Raw genomic sequence first — 21,135 nt, forward strand, 5'->3', positions numbered from 1 at the left:
ACACCTCAGTCAGATCACCTTGCAGGTGCCTACTCTCTAGGTGCTGCAATTTGCGAACTTAAGCCTTTCTTGGTAAGAGCACACCCTTTTAATAAATACTACATGTAATGGAATGACAATCGATAGAGTATTCACTCGGGAATTAAAATCATTTGAGTGTAAAAATTATATATCTTACTTCAGTTACCATAGACCAATAATTTTAGTGTTATTGTAATATATTTTATATATGAATTATTTCATTGTACACTAGTATAATGAAAATTTCCATTCATTGTATTTCATTGTGCTCAACGTATGTTTTCAATAAAAATAATGCAGCAATACGTTTCTTTTTTATTTATTTTCCTGTACCAGTTTAATAATCAGTTCCTGCAGTAAAGACATTTTTAAGAGCTGCCGTTGTGACATTATCAGCAACACTATCACCCTCAGAGTAGAGCCAGATACATAATTTTTTTTTTTTTGCTTATTATTTTAGTGTTTGGGGAAACCCAATTTGGAAGTAACTGAAGTTGCTGCAACAGAGAAGTGCTATGTGTTATACTTCTCAACAAGTTTATAACATAGATGAAGCAGGACTTTTGTGGAAACGAATGCCTAAAAGAAGTTTCATATTGAAAGAAGAAAAAACACGCCTGGTTTCAAAGCGATGAAGGATCAGTTGATTTTATTGTTGGGTGGTAATGCTGCGGGGGATTTAAAATTAATACCCCTTTTAGTTTATTTAGAAGAGCGCCAAAATTCAACCCAAAATCGACACATTTTTCATGATTAAATTAATCAATTAAATTAAATCAATCAAAATCAATTTAGATCAATTAAATTCATGATTTTAATTGGAATTTTAAGTTTAATTTTGATACATAAATAGTTACCACATAATTATATACGTATGTAATGCAGAATATTTTATATGTACAAATATTTGAATATTAAATATTCTGACCGACATTTGTGCATTTTTCACTACTGTTTATTATTGATTAGGAAATATCCTATGGCACCGACCGCAACTTACAAATACATATGTTACCTAAGCGGAGCTCACTTAGCGCTCTGTTTTTCTGGAACGAATTATCAGTGTTAAGCGGGGGTCATCTGTATTTATATATAATATTTATTACAATAATTATAAAAATTACATTTCATATCATAATACAAATTATATATATATATAATTTTATTCTTTATATAGAGGTATTAAGTAAACATCAATTATAGATCACCACAAAATTAAAAAGATACTGTACACCTTTTTATAATGAAATAAACATATAAATTAAAAAATAATAAGTTTAAGTAAATTTAAACCCAAGTTACATGGCACCCCTGGAATGTTGTTACGGTACCCTAAGGTGCCACGGCACATCGGTTGAAAACCACTGCTTTACAGTGTATTAGTCAGTATTTATCGCTGGTAATGTCTATCAGTTACCTGGCTTTCAATAATTTTATTTAGGTCATTCTGTTTTTCTAGTTTAGTAAGAATAAAGTTTAGTTACAATTCCGTATTGTTATCTTACAATATGGAATTGTAACATGTTTCTTCCATTTGTAATCAGGTTTTTGTGTGTGTGTGTGTGTGTGTGTGCACACACACACACACTGCAGTTTTTAAGGGACTGAAATAGATAGAATTAAAAACAGAAGCAAAATTATTAAACAGTATCTCTTTTCATTGCAGATTACAAGCAGCAGCAATGATGACACTCCAAGATTTCAAAGAGAGGTCAGCATTTGGGCTTCAATATGCCATTGAGCAACATAAATATTTAATATTAAAAATTAACATGAAATCTTCTTACATCATTATTCCAGAAAAAGGTGTTTTAAGCAGGTGAGTTGATATGCTACGTCTGCATATAGTTATTCTAAAGTAGCTTGTCAGTTATTCAAACTGATTGCTCTTTTTTTTAATAATGTATTTTGGGATAGCATTAGTGACATTAGACTTGTAAAATATAAAAGATGTTAGTAATTAAAAAAATGCAAACTGTGCATTTTATTATATTAGAGTAAAGTTGGAAAGCTATAAATAGTTCTTGTATTATTTACCAAGACAAAAAAGTCTTGGTATATAATACAAGAACTATTTATAGCTTTCCATCAGTAATAAATTTTCATAAAAGGTATTTTAATTTTCTTAAAGTTGGAAGCATAAGAAATTATGACAGGTGTGGTCCCTCCCCCACCCCACACACAAAAATTGATGGTTTCGAAAATACATTAAAACCTCAAATCCAGAATTAAAAAAAAAAAAAAATCAGCACTTTTGAAAATTTTACTAAAATAAAGTACCAAAAAATTAATTTTAAATATCTGTATGTAGCACACCTATTAATTAAAATGTATAAATTAGTGAAGTCCCATGATTCATTAGTAATCAGATGGTTCTTTAGCCGACCGGGCTAGCCAGGTGGGTAAAGTGCCTGCTTGGCAACCCAAAGGTTGCGGGTTCGAATCCCACCTTGGGCTTGGATCAAAGTACTACAAAAACCTTGGGAGGTGCATTATGGCCACAGAAGCCAATGCGCCAACAACTACAAAAAAAAAAAAAAAAAAAAATGGTTCTTTAGCATACTGTAAATTATTTATGATTACAAAAGACTGTGTTGAAGTTTCCTGAAATAGTATGCTTTTCATTATGAATTAAGCACTGTGATTTATATGTCTCATATTTTTATTTAAAGAATGTAATACTTGAAATTGCTTTGTTAACATCATTGTGTGTTTATTTCTTGATTGTGTGCTTGGTGATTTAGATTGTTGCTCTTTGGGAAACTTTCTTGGGGTTACTGATACAGAAACCATGGGAAAATTTCCTAAATGCATCTATCCTTAGATTTTAAAGAAAAGCAAAACACTGAAAAACCTACTCACTTTAAAATCTTAGAGAGATTATGGAGAGGTTTGGTTATCAACAAACCATACAGTCACACATGCATTTCATACATTCTGCTTTGGGAAGTTATAGGAAAGTTTGCAGCTGTTGCATTTATACAATTGTGTTAATTAATATTAATACTGTTAGTACAGTTGCTACTATGATGGGTTTTTTTTCTCTTTTTTTTCTAACAAGGCATAAAATGTCCATGGAAGTTTCTGAAGTGAAAAGTATGTTACAATGCTGTTACATGGCTCTTTGGAATGTTTGTACAGTAGAAACTTCTACAGTAGAAAGATTATGTAAAATTGATGATTGTGCACCAGCAGACCTAGACAGTATTAGGTTTCAAAAATTCACTTGGTTTAATGTTAGTAATGGAAAAGATGCAAGAAAACAAGATCATGGAGCATTAGCAAAAAGAAAAAAAAAAAAAGCCCACTAATAATTTGTCTAGTTATTTCTTAAATTTAATCAAACTGCCAAGTTTTATTTAACCAAATGGAAGTTTGTTCCAACAGTCACCTACTGGTGAAAAATAAAAACATGCAGCTAAAAGCAAATTTCTACATATCTATCCTTCAGCTATCCTTTCTCAATTTAAACTTATGCTCCTTATGTGTGTCATCAGCAAGGGGAAAGATGACACACTAGGTATGTATTTCTTGTGATTATTATTAGACATGTCGTGCAAGGAAGCTTGAGGCTTATGCTGCGCCAGCCAAAAAAAAATTCCTGAGTTACCAGAGAGAGAGAGAGAGAAGTAGAAAGGAATCACCAAGAAAGAGAAGAATGATGATATCCAGCTCAGGACTCTGTGTGTGCCAAGCCCATACTCACCGGATGCATATATTAGCTCCCCCAAAACTAATTTCCAAATCTAATTTCCCAGGTTATAACCTGAAGGGCATTTGTGCAGGTAGTTCATCATGCTTTGGTTGACTGCAGAAGCATGAATTATTGTAGATGAACTATTGAGTTGTTTTGAAAGGCAAACTTATCAACCCTATATTACCAGGCCCTGGTACCATAGGTCATGACTGAGAGAAATGCACAGTTGTAAAGAAGAGAGAGAACCTTCTCCTTTAGGCTCCAGTCCTTCCATGTTATTCTGAAAAATTTTGCAATGTATTTTTTTGTCTTTCAGTTGCTGGACATGTGGTGAGAATGTGCTAGTCATTCAATATCACACCACGATATTTGTTTGTAGCTACAAATTTAATATGCCTGTTATTGTATTGCTTGAGTTGAAAGGACATGATTATTTATTTTATTATTTTTTTATTTCTTGTGTGAAGATTGTCATGGGCCAGACTGTGGCAAACCTGTCATGTATGTGAATATGCTGTACCAAGCAAGCCAATTAGTGCAGTAGTGAATATGTTTATGTAGTGTGATACTGAAAGGATAGAGCACAGGAAGTAAGGGAGGAGTTATTCCCTTGGTTAAGAAGCACATAGATTCTAAAACTGTACACTGCAATCGAGTTGGTTAATGTATAACAGTCAGTCTACTGTGACATAAACAGTTGGGGGGGGAACCAAAAGTGGGAACATATTATATAGGCAAAAAGAGTCAGCCAGTAAATCAGAATGTCTTATCATAGGGATTATAATCTTCAAGATATGATTGGAACTTATTAGTCACTCAGTAGTAGAACATTTCTGGATTTCTTGAATGTCTGTTTTCTGTACCAGCATGTTAGAATCTTTAGATAAAGAAACCACTCTGTGGCAGTGTATTAATATTGGATCTCTTTAAAGATATAACTGCTCTCAAAGGTAAAGGGAAAGGATTTTTTTCCCTTAAAGATAATTATAATGGTCTTAGACAGTTTTAAATTTTTTCAGTGGGACTAATTAATGTTGTTAACAAATGTAAATGCTAAATGGGAAGTGTTCAGGGAAGTAATCCTAGAAGCTATTAAGAGGTTAATCATAGTTAGTATAAATAAGCTAATCGCTATTCTCCAGAACATGGTGCACCTTCAGCCTGCCATGGTCTTGGGGTGTTTATTCCCCCCTTCCAGCTGTTTTAAAATAGGAAAACGAGTTCCGGATTTTAAAACAGCGGCAAGGGTGGGATAAACACCCTAACTAACGCTAACCATAGCAGGTTAGGCATGTGATTTTCAAAGGGGCACCGTGTTCTGGAGTTTTACCAAGCTAATTAATAGAAGTTAGTAAGCTCTTTATACCAACTAAGAGATATTGTTTAATGTTTAGAACTAAGTGGATGTCAGATGAACTTATGGTATTAGTGGGTGGCAGAGAAAAAAATATGTAGGATGTGTATAAATTTATCAGGGGTCAGAAAGCCTACATTAAGTATAAACTTGTCTGCAGTCAAATTACTAAGGATCTTAAGTGTGGTAAGTCAGAATATGAGAAGACTTTAACTAAGAGTGCAAAGAATTCTCTGCTTAATTCTAGAAGGATTGGTCACTGGATATGAAGCAAAATGATTTTGTGATAACTGAGAGGAAGATGAAGAGAAATTGCTGGAGCTAAAAGTAAATAAGAAACCAGGTGCTGATGGAATCTGTTCAGTTATATTAAAAGAAGTGTAAAAAAGAGATAAGCAAATCTTTACCACAGGAGTAACATTGGATTAAGGGGAGGGCTGTCAGACTGGAGATATGAAAATGTCTCTCCTATTCACAGAGGGAGATCTAAGAGCAAAGTGATTAATTAAAGACTTGTAAGCTTGAATTCTGTGCCAGAAAAATTATGATGTCAAGGGGTTAAAGAAATAATGCAGGATAACCTTGACAGGAATGCAGTTATGTGGCAAAAATTTTCCCTTGACAAATCTATGCTTCAGCATAGATTTGTTAAGGGAAAATTTTTCTGATTAGTTATTATGAAGTAGTCACAGAGGAATTGTATGCATTAAATAATTTTGACATCATGTACTTTAATGGCTACTATACAAATCTTTATACAAGCTTTATATAGCAGATATTATTCAAGGTTTAGACTGAAATGAGGTTATATGAACTGATGAGATTTGTTGTAGGGAAGAAAAATGTGTGGGATTATTATAAATTATCAGGGGACACATTCTGCAGTAATAGTAAGAATAAATTAGTCTCCAATCAAGTTACAAAGAGGGTTTGACATTATGGGGAAAGTTACTGCAATGGATAAAGGAGTGATTGAGTGGCAGGCGACACTCATTAATGGCCACTACTCTTCATGGACTAATGTTATTATGGGTAACATTCAGGGTTCCATGTTAGGACCTCTTACCGTTTTCAGTATTTATTAACCATCTTACTGTAGGCATATGAAGATTAATGTTTGAGTTTGCAGGTGAGACCCAGTTGGGCACAGTAATTAATGATAGCAATCAGTGTGCATTACTCCAACAAGACCTGAGATAAGGCAAATGCATGACAATTTGGGCAATTGAGTTGCATCATAAATTAAGCAAATAAATTTATGATGCAAATAATTTGGACAATTATTTGCATCATAAATTAGGAAATTTAGGTTTACTATTGATAAATAGTAAGGCACTACATTTAAGTAACAGTAATCCTACCTGGAATAATATACACAGGTTAGTAGAGAACAAAAAAAAAGACCTGGAGATCAGAATTATGCAGTCTGACATGAATTCTCTGTGCAGTGCAATGCAGTACAGAATTGCTGCTAGAACAGCCAACGTTCTCTCATATACAGGAATTTTGCCAGGGTGAAAGAGGAGATTATTTCATCATATAAGACAATGGTCAGACTGGATCACGAGGTTCTGCATACAGATTTTAGAAGCCTCATTTTAGGAGGAATGTTAATCTGTTGGAATGGATGTAAAGAACAAGATTAGTCAGGGGTACAAAGGACATTTTTAACAAGAAAGACTGGAGTTCTGCAAATTGCAGTGTCGGGAAGCTAGACATCTGTGAGGATATCTGATTGGCACATTTAGCACATTAAATGAGTTTAGTAAACTAAATCCTGATGGTGTCCTTACTCTTTCTCAGCAACACATAAGGGGTTGTAGATTTAAGCTGGTATTTATTAAATCTCCCAAACAATGGTTGAACAACATTTTTAGCATAAAATTAACTGGTATCCCCACACTTGACAGTTCCCTAAGGTGAATCTTTGTGAGAAGCAATATTTTTGTATTATTTTCTAAAAAAAAACATACAAAAATATTGCTGGTGGTGGAAAATTTTTGGTAATAGTTTTTAATTAAGGCATAAAAATGCACTAAAATAATCGAACTTTATCCTGAGGAGAAAAGCAGTGTTGTACAGTACAAAAAAATAGTAGTCCAGTAAATCAGAATCTTTTATAATGAGGAATTTTAACTTTCCAGATGTTGACTGAAATTTTTGGGTTAGTCACTCACACACTAGCAAGCGTTTTGTAGATTTCCTGGATGACTGTTTTCTACAGCAGCATGTTAGGGAGGCAAGAAGAGGAAGCATTTATCTGGTTATCAGTAGTGACTACCTTCATTAAGAATCTGCAGGTAAAAGACTCACTAGTTGACAGCAATCACTGTGTACTGATGTGGGGGGTTTACTTGAAGTTGTAACTACCCCTAACTTCCATCAGGGGTATTTACATCTTTATTTAATCCCCCCTCCCCGGCGCCTCCATAGCCAGGTGGGAAGGAGCAGCAGTGAGTACGACACGCTTCTTGATTAGACCGGGGTTCGAGCCCGTCACCACCAAATACGGAGGATGCGGAAAGGTCAAGGAATGACCACCGCATATCCTGGAGCAATATGGCCTTAGTTGCTAATGCTCCTAAAAACCAAAACAACAACAACAATCCCCCCCCCCAAAAAAAAAAGAAAGAGAGAGAGGGGGGTGTCACCTGGAAGAAAGTCTAAAGGGTCAAGTCACTCCACAGGATTGAAGCAAAAAAAGTTTCCAAGATAACTAGCAGATTCAGGAGATTCAATAATTGGCCCTGGTTACTGTAGGGGGACTAAACTGAAGGGTCTTTTCTCTCCAAAAAAAGCTTTGATTGCAGCCCTGGGTGCCAAGCGAGTGTAACTTTATCTGTGCATTTACTGTGATTTTCTAAAAGGTGAATTATAGTTATCTTTTACGTTTCTCTCCTTAATATATCCATTTTTTTAATAGCAGCTCATTTACTAGAAGTACTTATACAGAGCAAGGAAGGAAAGTAACATTTCTTTATTTTTCATATTTTATTAGACTAACTCCTACTAATTTTGCTTGGTCACACCGGGCACTGCTGCCTCACTGTGGGCAGGGCCGGTAACGTTAGCAGAAAAGTTCATATGCCAGGGACTAAAAGGAGCCAGCATGGAACAAAATATGTTTCCAACTTTAGAGCCATCAAGCCGCCAGACAGACACAGAAAATGACCATGATTCGTTGCAAGTAAAGAGGTGTTTTTTTTTAATGAAACTCCCAAACATGAGAGGTATTAGAACGTATAGTACTTAGTACCGTGCTTGGGTTGGAGGTTGAGAAGATGAAAGAAGATATTTGTTGACATTAGACTTGAACTTTTGTAGACTGTAATTTTCAGGAAATACGTATGAAGGACGGTTGTTCCAGAAAAGGCAGCTGAATGAATAAACGAGGAAGATGAAAAGTTGGTTCTGTGAGTTTGAAGTTGGACAGTAAATGGATGTTGGCTGGTGGCGACGTGTTCGGACTGTTTTGAAAGAGAGAGCGGGAATTAAAGAAGCCAATTCAGAAGAACAGTGCCTATGGAACTATCTGTAGAAAAGGCATGCAGCAGAAACAAGTACATCTATGAGACAGTGAGTGGAGAGACTCTGTTAGAGAGAAGCCATTAATTAACATAACTGCCCTCTTCTGAATGGAATCTAGAAGCTGAGAGAGGTTTTGGGGGCACCACCCCAGATGTGGGAACAGTATTCCATAGTAGCACAGATTTGCGATTTGTACAGAGTTGAACAGCTGTTTGGAAGAAAAGTAATGCCGTAAATGAAAGAGAAAACCAAGTTTTTTAGATGCACAGGAAGCAGTATTTGTAATGTGCTTGTGCCAAGAGAGATTAGAAGTCAGGGTAATCCCCAAAAGAGATATATCAACTTGCCTAGAAATCGGAGTGTCACCAAAGATAAGCATAGGAACAGAAGAATCCTTTTTGCAAGATATAATACAAGACTGAGTTTTAGAAGGATTGAAATCAACTAAGTTGTCTTTGCCTCACTGGAGAATTACACGGAGATTGGCATTTAAGGAATTGGTAGTGGATATTCGAGAAGTTGAAGCTGATTGAGCAGGGCAAGGTTTCTCAAAATGGAAAGTGGAATGCAATGTGCTATCATCGGCAAAACTGTGGATAGGATTTCCAGTCAATGGAAGAAGGTCATTAACACGTTGAATGATGACTACGCGTTAATTCATATTTGGTGATCTGGCCCAGAACACTAACAGTTAACTCGGACTGGTATGACTTGTCGTTCAGGCGCAGCTATGAGTATATTCGCAGCAAATATGTGCAACTGATGGACAGTTGGCTTCTGGGATAAGAATGAAAAATCACCCATGGCATCAGAAAACAGAATTTATGGACAAAAAAAAAATATATTTTCTTCATGCAAAGAGATAGCTTCTCTTAGTGCACTGGACAGTAATAGCCTGTTCCGTGGCGTTTTTTTATTTCTCATACATACTCGAAACGACTTGGTCGCCCCTTTTTTTTTTTAGTTGGTGGTATAGCCAACTGAAATTCTAAATAATGAATTTTATGTTCAGTCCTAATCTTCTTGGAATGTTTCCAATTTTTTCTCCAATCGAAGAATGGAAAAAACTTTTCCATCAAGTTACGGGTTCCACCAAAAAATGCATGAAATTCAGAGAAACCCGTAACTTGACAGAGAAAAGGATGTATGCGTTATGCATGTTTCTATAATATATAATGCAGTTTTTTTTTTCAGACATCTGATGGTTTTCCTTTATGCTAAATAATACGAGAGTATTTGATCCGAACGATCTATAAGCCAGAACCGTATGACTCATCAAAAAGCTCTTCAAATTCCGAGTCACTCATATTAGCATAGAACTCAAGCTCTTCAGTCAGTGGTCTCTTCTTATCCATGTTTAGGTTCTTTTTTTTTTTTTTTTTTTACAAAAAAAAAAAAGTCTGAAATGCGTAATTAAGTACTAAATACAATGTACATGACAAAGTCTGTGCCACTGCAGCGGATTTATGCACAGCACAGATTGATATACAGAGAATTCTGCAAGTTACAACACGTCGAGTTATCTTGTAGTTGGCTGCTGTGAAGAATTTTCTATTACATACACCTACTACGAGATAATTCCCGAGGCTTTTTTTTTTTACAATAATAAGATTTTTTTAAATGAGTTTTGGTGATGAATATATATTATAATTTGGGTTTTGAATAATTTAGCATGCCTAACTCAAATTGGTGTCGGAGACCAGTTTACCCAAATAAGCATTGGCAGTCAACGTGTTAATATACAAGAGGAAAAGAGTGGGGAAAAGAAATGAACCTTGGGAGACACCAGCATTAGTGGAGAAGTTAGAAGACAGAGAGCCATATACCATCACCCTCAGTGAGTGATCAAAGAGAAAACTGGATAACCAATTACAAAAAACAGTTGGAAAACCTCATAAGATGGAAGTTTGTTTAGAAGACCTTTATGCCAATCACGATCAAAAGCCTTTGAGATGTCAAGAGCAACTGCTTGTGTTTCACCAAACTTTTCCATTGAATTTGTCCATAAATGAGTAACATATCACCAGTGGATCAACACTGACGGAATCCATACTGGCGATTGTTGATCAGATGGAAAGTTTCTAGGTAGTTTAAGAGTTGGCGGTGAATTGATTTCTCCATTATTTTAGAAAGAGGAGAAGTAATTGCAATAGGGTGATAATCGGATGGGAGGGATTTGTCACTCTTTTTAGGAACTGGCTGGATATGAACAAATTTCCAAGAAGGAAAAACACCTTTCGAATAAGAAAGTGAAAAAAGGCGGCAAAGAACACTAGTAAATTCAGGAGCACAGGTTTTGAGAACAAGTGGAGAAATACCATCAGGACCTAGAGCTTTCTTTGCATCAAGATTTGTCAAAATCCTTCTGACATTGTTTTGACGGAAGACCACAGGAGGCATTGAATGGAGGTTGTTGGGAATGGTGGGAGGTGTTTTACCAAGATCATTAATACATGAGTTGGAAGAAAAATGGGATGCTAGTAGGTCATCTTTATCGTTGGCTGAAGTGACAACAGAATCATCTGGTTTTGAAAGGGGTGGGAGCAGAGATGGGCAAAAGTTGAGACCAGAATGCTTGGCTACCATTATTAGGGCAAGAAACAAGTTTTCTACCCTTATTAGTCTGTTCAAAATCTAGTTTCGACTGATTAATAACTGCTTTACAATTGTTGCGAGCTTTGGTGTAGGCAGAAAATGAAACTGAAGAATTGGAAATAAGACAATTATGATAAATGTGCCAATAAATGTGCTAAGGCTGTTCAAGTTCTTCTCTTGAACAGCTAGCACATTTATTGGAAAACCAAGGTTTAGATAAAGTACGAGATTTTAAAGTGGAATGTGGGATAAAGGATTCCATTCCTGCAAGAATAATTTCACTGACACGATCTGAGCAAACGTTGACATCAGAACTTTTGAAACAGTAATCCGATCAAGGAAAAGACGAAAAGAAGTCTCGCAGGTCATCCCATTTTGGATTATTGTAATGCCAAACAACACGAGGTTGGGAATAGTCATGAGATAAAGGTTCCATTGGAGAAGAGACAATCACCAATTTGTGATCTGAAGTGCCTAAAGGACCTCTCACTTCGACCGTGTACTTAGAAGGGTTGTTTGTGAGAAAAAGATCAAGCGTATTGGCTGTATGATTAGGATTGTCCGGTATTTTTGTAGGTAAATGAACAATCTGTGCAAGATCATTGGTAATTGCAAAAGCCTCAGCATCTCGACCAGCTGGGTCAGTGTGACTAGAAAATGGAAGCCAGCTGGAGTTGTGAACATTAAAAATCACCAAGGAAAATTACCTCACTGTTAGGAAAGTTGGACTGGAGAAAGTCAAATTGCAAAGAGAGGAAGTCAAAGAGCACCAAGTGATTAGTGGTGTTGGGAGAACGGTAGAGACAACAGATCAATTTGGCGCAATGAGGTAGAGAGATTTTAAGCCAGAGAAGATCGAAAAGAGGAGATTCCAAATTACAAAGTCTCTGACAGGGAATATCGGAACGGACATATGCACAAGTATCACCTTTGAGGCGAAAGGAATCATACGGTGAATAATTTTGGCAATGGAGATGAGCAGTAGTTAAACAACCGGTAACTGAGATTGTGTCAGAAAAAGTACATGGGGTTTGGAAGACTGCAAGTGGAAATGGGCATCATTGAGATTAGAATTGAGACCACATATATTTGTGAAATGAACTAGGAAGTGTTTGGGAGGTTTACATCTTTTTACAGATAAGCTTAAGGTCGAAAATCAATCCCTCGGTGACAGACTTGCCTGCATTCTTAATAATGCACTCACTATCTGAACAGCCTCTCAGTAAGCTATCCCCCTTTCTAATTCAAAACACCTGGAAAGAATTGCAGGGTCTCCCAAGACGGTTAAGAGACTGCAATCAGGGGACTTAGTTATTGAAACTCTAAACTGCAGGCACTCTGAAAGAATGCTAAAAATGACAACTTTCGCTGGTATTCCAGTGAAAGTAACTCCACATGCAACCCTAAATACATCAAAGGGTGTAATATCTAGTTGGGACCGGATGAATGTGTCGGAGGAGGAAATTAAATTAGAGCTTCAGGAACAAAATGTAATTGCTGTAAAAAGAATTATGATCAAAAGAGACAATATTCTCACACCTACGAGAAATATCATTCTCACCTTTAACAGTCCATGCCTACCCATATCAGTAAAAGCAGGATATCTTCTTTGCTGCACCAGTCCTTTCATACCCAATCCATTGAGATGTTATAAATGCCAAAAGTATGGCCACTCTCAAACGACATGCAGAGGGAACCCAGTTTGTCCCAACTGTGGATTCTCCGATCACATTCAAAGTGATTGTTCGGCGGAAAAAAATGATCTGTCTCAACTGCAAAGGCAACCATCCTGCCTACTCTAAGACATGTGAGAGGTGGAAAACAGAGAAAAAAATTGTGAAATATAAAGTTGAAAACAGAATTAGTTATCATGATGCAAGAAAATTAATTGCACCCAGTATACCTAACCGTACCTATGCCAATATTGCAAAAAAATATCAAACCATTGCCACACAAACTGAAGTTACCGTTCCATCAAACACATCAAACTCTGACTGGGCTCTGGCTGTTCTCTCTCAGCAATAGTCCATTGCCGTTAAGCACTCAGACCAAGCAATTAATACGTTTCTGACAATACTAGCAAAATCTCAGTCTCTGCCAGTGAATGCCTCTACTTCAAATAATCCTAATTCAACTTCAAAAAAGATTATTCAGGACATATCGATGGATGCAGAGTACCCATCCAAAAAGGAAGATCCGATTCTAGAAATATTTGCAGAAGAAGGGGTGGACACCGGTCTCCCTTTCCAAAAAGAGACAAGCCGAAGTCTTATGGCGTTCAGCCATAAGACAGCCACGTCAGGTACATCTTCTTCTAAATTCAAGTAATGCCCTACATTTTGCAGTGGAATTGCAGGGGCTTTCATGGCAACATTGACGACATTCAATATTTAATTAACCGCTACTCTCCAGTTGGTTTCTTCCTGCAAGAAACCTGTTTAACTCCTCAAATCTCTGTTTCCATAAAAAACTACTCGATCTACAGACGAGATCAGAATACATCCGATTCTGCTCGTGGTGGTGTCACCATTTTGATTAGCTGAAAGATTCCGTCTAGGCAAATCACTCTCCAAATCGAAGTCGTTGCTGCGCGTCTGATTACTCAGATTGCTTTAACACTAGTCTCAGTTTATCTTCCACCAAATCATACTTACTCTTATTTTTTATTATTATTGTTATTTTTGAATTTTTTAGGAGCATTAGCAACTAAGGCCATATTGCTCCGGGATATGCGATGGTCATTCCATGACCTTTCCGCATCCTCCGTATTTGGTGGTGACGGGCTCGAACCCCGGTCTAATCAAGAAGCATGTGCTATGCACTGCTGCTCCTTCCCACCTGGCTACGGAGGCGGCGGCCTTACTGTTATAATGACCTTTAAAAACTTTTAAGACAGTTCCCTCCCCTGTCTGCTTGCTTGGGAATTTCAATGGCCACCATCCTTTATGGAGTTTATCTAAATTAGACTGGCGCGGCCGACTGATTGAAAGTTTACTGGAAAAACAAAACCTCACTCTTCTTAATAGTGGCTCGCACACCCATATACAGTTACCAACTGGACAGACTTCTCCAATTGGCCTATCAGTTTGCTTCCTGATACTGTTTTCAGTCATGCAGTGGTCCGCTCTGGATGATTCCATGGGCAGTGATCATCATTTTCCAATTGTCTGTAATCTGATGACTACACAACCACCATTAGACCAACCCTGCAGGAAATGGAAATTCTCTAAAGCCAATTGTGCCAAATTTCAGTCAGCAATCACTCTTGACCAAAAAACTATTCAACTACAGCCATAGATGAAGTTACTCATTATGTCACATCCTGTCTCTTAGTTGCAGCTATGTACTCAATCCCATTATCAAATCCCCCAAACCTACAGCATTTCAACTACTGGTGGAATTGAAGAGTGCACAAAAGGAAAGAAAGAAAAAAATAAAGCATTTAATTTATTCTGTCGATCTCCAACCACAGCTAATCTAATTAGCTACAAGAAACTAAGGGCAAAAGCACGTTACATTCAAAAGCAAGCCAAGAAAGATTCTTGGGCTCGGTTCGCATCTACTATCAATAGAAACACTGTCTCCAGATTAATATGGAAGAAAATTAGACAGCTTTCTGGGAAGTTTCCAACTGTTACTTCCCCAATTCTTTCCTGCTGTGGGCAAGAACTCTCTGCTCCTCTAGATATAGCCAATGCCTTGAGCAAACCTTTACTCAAATCTCAGCTGCATCAAACTACACTTTGAAATTCCAGAAAATTAAGGCTGCCACCGAACAGAGACCTATCAACTTTCAAACCTCACTATCACTTCCATATAAACAGCCTCTTCAATATTGTGAACTTTTGCAGGCCATCAGAACAATACGAAACGGTGCCTCTGGGCCACATGGCATATATTATGTCATGCTGCAGCATCTCGATGACAAAAACTTATAACTACTTCTAGTCTTTTTTAACCTGATCTTCCTGGAAAATATTTATCCAACTTCTTGGCACCATGCTACAGTTTTGGTGTTTTTGAAACCTGGAAAAGATCCCTCTAGTCCTAATAGTTACAGGCCAATCTCTCTGTCAAGTTGCTTTGGTGAAATTCTTGAAAAAAATGATCCACAGTTTACTCACTTGGATCATTGAAAGTCAACATCTACTGAGTAATTGTCAACATGGCTTTCGCAAAAACAGATCCTCCTTAGATCTGATGATCAAGGCTGAATCTGAAATTTGCAATGCCTTTGTGAAAAATGAACACCTTGTTATGATCTCCATCGATATAGAGAAGGCATTTTATACTACCTGGTGATATGGCATTCTCAGTGACCTGCATAATCTTGGTCTACAAGGCAACCTGCCTATATTTATTAGGAACTTCCTCTAGAGCTGCTCTTTCCAAGTTCAATACCAAAACTCCTTTTCTACATTCTCTTAGGAAGAAGGAGTGCCATAGAGGTCGGTATTGAGCACAACCCTATTTGCCCTTAGAACTGATTCCATTATTAAAAAACTTCCAAATACTGTGGAAGCCTATCTTTATGCTGATGGTCTCTCTATTTCTTGCCATTCTCTGAACATGAAATCTATTGAGCGGCAATTGCAAATGTCACTCATACAAAAGTGGGCCGAGTTCAATGGATATCGTCTTTTCCATCAGAAAACAGAAATTGCGATCCACTTTTGCAATCAACGTAAATCTCGTATAGACCCTGAACTTCGGATCAAATTCCACCATCCTGATTGCCAACAATATTAGATTCTTGGGATTTATTCTTGATAGCAAGTTAAACTTCTTTGAGCACATTAAATCAATACACACTACCTGTCTGAAAAAGTTGAACATGCTAAGAGCTTTATCTGCACTGTCTTGGGGAGCAGATAGCACAACTTTGCTGCTCTTATATAGGGCACTGATTAGATCCCGTTTAGATTATGGTGCCCCAGTTTACGATTCTGTCCAAAAGAGTGTTACACTGGCTCGACCTGTATAACACAATGCGCTGTGGATTGCTCTTGGTGCATATAGGACATCTCCAACTCAGAGTCTATACAGCCCCCTCTACCTTCACAGAAGAATGTTACTACTTAAATATGCAGCCAAAATACAAAGTTGTTCTCTGTATCCCATTCAGCCCTACCTCTTTAATCCACATTTCACAATATCTATTTAAATAAACCAAGTAAAATACAACCAGCAGGCCTATGGCTCCTTGAAATATCACAGAATTGGACTGTTCCTCTCCACAATAAGCAGCAGATAAAGAATTATTCTCACCCACCATGGACTCCCTTTCCTCATCCGACTTGTGATACTTATTTTCTCCAATGTGGAAAGAACCGTCTACAGACTATGAATGTGCAACAACTGCATGCTAGCCATTACTCAAAGCTATGTAGAATTTTTACCGATATATATACGGATGGTTCCAAGTCTCATTCAACTGTTGGTGCAGCAGCAGTGTTTCCTTCTGCTATCATATTAGCTTCTCTTCCACCTGAGTACAGCAACTTTTCAGCAGAACTATATGCAATACAATTAGCCCTAGAAAATTTAACTCTTCACCCATCCACAAAATATTTGGTTTTTACTGATTCTCTCAGCTAAATCAGAGCAATGCAGAAGCCCTCTCATAAGGATCACCCTATTTTAAATCATACCAGGAATTTGCTGTTGAAAATTGAAATTGCCAACAACTAGTAAACATTCAGGCATTAAAGAAAATGAATTGGGTGATATTTCTGCTAAAAATCCATCAACTTTAGACTTAACCTATGTCTTTATTCCAGCCTCTGATTATAATATCATAATTTAAGCAGCATACCATGCACAATGAACAGAGCTCTGGTATAACCAAACAAGTAATAAACTTTTCCAATTGAAGCAAGACCCAACATTTTGGCATTCAAGCATTCAGACAGTTCAGTGAGAAGAAGTGGTACTTGCACGGATTAGAATAGGCCATACTTATCTGACTCACCTTCATCTACTCACAGGCGTTGATCCTCCTCAGTATCCACACTGCTCAGAACATCTAACATCAAACATATTTTGATTGACTGTCCACACTACCAACAGCGTTGAACTTGAATATTTCACTCTCTGGCTAATATCTGAGAACTGATGACATTAAATAATATCATTGGAGAGGAGGCAAATATTAAGGAACTTTTCTGTTTTTTTGAAACAAATTGGAATTTATAAACAAATATGATTAGTTTGAGCTGAAATGAAATTGAACTGGCTTCACAATTATTTTTTAATATTCCTGTGAATAGGCACACTATAGCTGTGGCTATAGTGTGCATTAAACACTAATATCATTGGAGAGGTTAAATAATATCATTGGAGAGGAGGCAAATATTAAGGAACTTTTCTGTTTTTTTGAAACAAATTGGAATTTATAAACAAATATTTTTTAATATTCCTGTGAATAGGCACACTATAGCCACAGCAGCTTGTGCTGCTGTGGCTATAGTGTGCCTTAAACTTATAGTGTGCACACTATAGCCACAGCTATAGTGTGCATTAAACACTAATATCATTGGAGAGGTTAAATAATATCATTGGAGAGGAGGCAAATATTAAGGAACTTTTCTGTTTTTTTGAAACAAATTGGAATTTATAAACAAATATGATTAGTTTGAGCTGAAATGAAATTGAACTGGCTTTACAATTATTTTTTAACATTCCTGTGAATAGGCACACTATAGCCACAGCAGCTTGTGCGCCATTTAACACCCACACCCACCCACCCACCCACCCATGCTTTGATTGCAAAATCCTTCAGCAGTTGGGATATTTTCTTGTGTTCCGAAAGTTTTCCTCATTTCAGGAGACAAACTCCTTGAAGCTGGCAGTAATGGATGCCTAACGTCATCTTAGTTGTAACATGAGTGGAGCTTGTGGGCCCATTCTTCCTGTCAACTGCAGAGGTATTGGTCAGTGTCAGAAATTCCAAGTCTGATGAGCCTAGCATGGAAAGAGTTATGTCTGGTCAGGAGGTATGAAATGTATATACAGTCAATTCCGGTTATTTGAGACACATCAGAACTAGTGAATTTTGGCCTGATTAAGTGGCTGCCTCAATTATCCGAAGTTTGATGTAAATAGTTAAGAATACAATGGACTCCGCTTTACAATTGGTTCACTGTACAATCAAATCACGTTATGATGGACTTACCATAGTAAAGTACTGTTCACTATATGATGTGTAAGCGCCGGTCATTGTGATCACGTTTATGAATTGAATTTTAATTCTATTAAAAAAGCGATTCTAATTAGCAAAAATAGGAGGAATATTATCCACAGGCTATAAAAGTAAATCTATATTAAGTACAAATTTACCCTTTATTACCTTACCAATTAAAAAATTAAACGATACGTGAAAATCTGAAGAATATATGTGATAACCGGAATAATTAATACGTACTGTAATATGTACATACTAACTAATTGACATTTCTGTTCACTGACATTTGTGGGTGGGGGTTAAAATTTAAAACAGTAAAAAGATAAGCAGTCGATAACAAAGAACTCAGTACACACAAATTGAAAGCAACACGATATGTGCAAGTGAGAATGGAGTAACAAGTTACGAAGCTTTAAAAATAGGAATGAAGAGAAGATTCTGAAAATTAATTTTTTTTATATGATTGAAGATTTTGTGGAAGTGTAAACACATTTCACCATAATAACCCACAGAATTCTAGCTGTCACTATTATCGCAAATTCAATAAGATCGAGTTTACTATCTGTTTATGAAAAATTGCACTAACAGAAAATTCCAATAAACAGGTGACTGCTAATTGTTTTATGGTTGTGACCTCCAGAAATCCGACCGAACCACGTGGTACGGTCGGAGACAATAGTAGGGTAATCTCCAGTGCTGCAGTCTCCTGCCCTGATTAAACAGCATGTAGTTCCAATTAAGCGAAGTAAACCCTGGCTACTTTCTCAATTGGGTTCTGTTTTTTAAGATTTGCCCCAAATAAACGGCTGCCCCGATTAACCTGTGGCCCAAATAACTGGAATCCACTGTATTGATAGAAAACCATTTCCTGCTTTCTTCATTTATGGTATAGTGAACATTAGGAAAGAAGGACCTAGTAACAGCACCCTTTCTAGAAAGAGACCAGCACTCTTGTCACATAACTATCAGGTCATGCCAGCATCTTTTTTTTTTTTCTACCTTTGTGTCTATTGTCTGTAGCCTAGAAACTAAGGGAATATTTTTTCTAATATAGCATAATCCAAAACGAAGATCTATGGGTATTGTTCCTGAGAGAAATTGTAGGGCTAGAGTAGATGGCATTCTGCAGGCTGCAGTGATGGTAAGAAGCATTGAAATGCAATTTATTCTGACAGCTGATGATTTTGACATGATGAACCAGGCTGCCACAGTAAATGTAACAATAGGAATGAAGACTGCCTTGTAGAATAAATTTAAAGTTTTCTTGTCTAGACCACAATCACATTTAGAGATTGATCAGCATGCTAGTATAGCTCTTGAATTTTTTTGCCATATGTTTTATATGCAGGAGGAAAGAATGCTTGTTGTCAAGGATAACTCCAAGATGCTTTGATTCAGAAACCACTGATATTAGAGGCACTTAGAGGCACTATTTATCTTAACAGATGGAGGATTATTCTGATTTAACTTGTTGATACTAAGTATATATTGCTCAAACCAAAATTAACATTTGATTTTGATTTGAGGAAGATAATTTGATTTGCACAGTCCAAAGATAGAGGTCAGTGAATACCTTATTAGCTCTAATCTTTACTTCACCCTTTGAATTTCATTGGGGAGGTACTGTCAGGTCACTGGTATACACTATTTGATGGATTTTTCAAATTGGTTGTTATGCCAAGCCAGCTGTTTGCAAGAGTTTCAGTAGGTAAATCTACTATGCATTTAAAAGTCAGCCATCCAATATAAATAGTATTAGTACTGGCCATATGGTGCAAGGAAGCCTATGGCTTCCTTGCACCATATGGCCTGCACCAGCCAAAAAAATAATAATAATAAAATAAAACAAAAAATATATAAAATAAAATAATAAGAATAAAAACAAATATATATATATATATATATATAAGAAGAATATTAAAAAAAATAATAATAATAAAAATTAATAAGAGAAAAGGAAATGGCCAATGTAGGCTAAAGAGAAGGGTTTTGCTTTTGTAAAGGTGAGACTACAAGGGTGTCAGACAGTTTTTAAATTCTATACAGAGGGATGAACTGATAATGTTACCAATGGTGAATTCTAAATGGTGAGCCTTCAGGGATTTAATCTTGTGGAGGCTACTAGGCTCTTCATTCCAATTATGAAATACTGTTCAAGGTTCAGGCCTAAATGGATGTCAGATGAGTTAATGAGGCTTGTGGCAGAGAACAAAAATGTATGGGATGCATATAAATTATCATGTGACACAGACACCTATGGCAGGTATAAGCTTGTCTGTAATCATGTCACAAAGGAGGTTAGGCAGGCGAAGGCAGATTACGAGAAATCTTTAGAAAAGGATGCAAAGAAAAACAGCAAACAGTTCTTTACTTATGTAAACTCTAGAAGGAAAGGGATGAATCAGATTGGACCACTTAACATGGATGGGTTGACTATTGATGATCATGCTCAGGTAGCTTATAAACTGAATGAGTATTTTGCATCTACATTCACACATGAGGAGTCATCAAATGAGGGGAATGCCAGAAGTTTATCAAACTCTAACAGGGAGCTAAGTGATTTTGTAATAACTGAGAGCAAGGTGGAGGAGAAATTGTTGAAGTTAAACATAATCAAGACACCTGGGGTGGATGGGATCTGTCCAATTATATTAATGGAGGCAGCAAAGGAAGTAAGCAATCTCTTAGCCATAATTATGAGAGCTTCCTTGGACTCAGGGGAGGTCTCCATGAACTAGAGGTGTGCAAATGTATCAC

At 36.7% G+C, this 21,135-nt stretch overlaps 1 protein-coding gene across 4 annotated transcripts in view; it reads left to right on the forward strand.

Moving 5' to 3' along the window:
* Positions 1-21,135, forward strand: part of Vps13 (vacuolar protein sorting 13C) — a 1,645,987-nt gene that overhangs the window by 382,928 nt on the left and 1,241,924 nt on the right. For all 4 annotated transcript variants that reach the window (XM_090373229.1, XM_090373247.1, XM_090373239.1 and 1 more), the window contains exon 18: positions 1,688-1,840. In XM_090373229.1, the coding sequence (XP_090229355.1) occupies positions 1,688-1,840 (153 nt within the window). The remainder of the gene's footprint in view (positions 1-1,687; positions 1,841-21,135) is intronic.

Source organism: Mastigoproctus giganteus, chromosome 1 (genome assembly GCF_048544385.1).
Source record: "Mastigoproctus giganteus isolate SK-2022 chromosome 1, ASM4854438v1, whole genome shotgun sequence".
NCBI lineage: Eukaryota > Metazoa > Arthropoda > Arachnida > Uropygi > Thelyphonidae > Mastigoproctus > Mastigoproctus giganteus.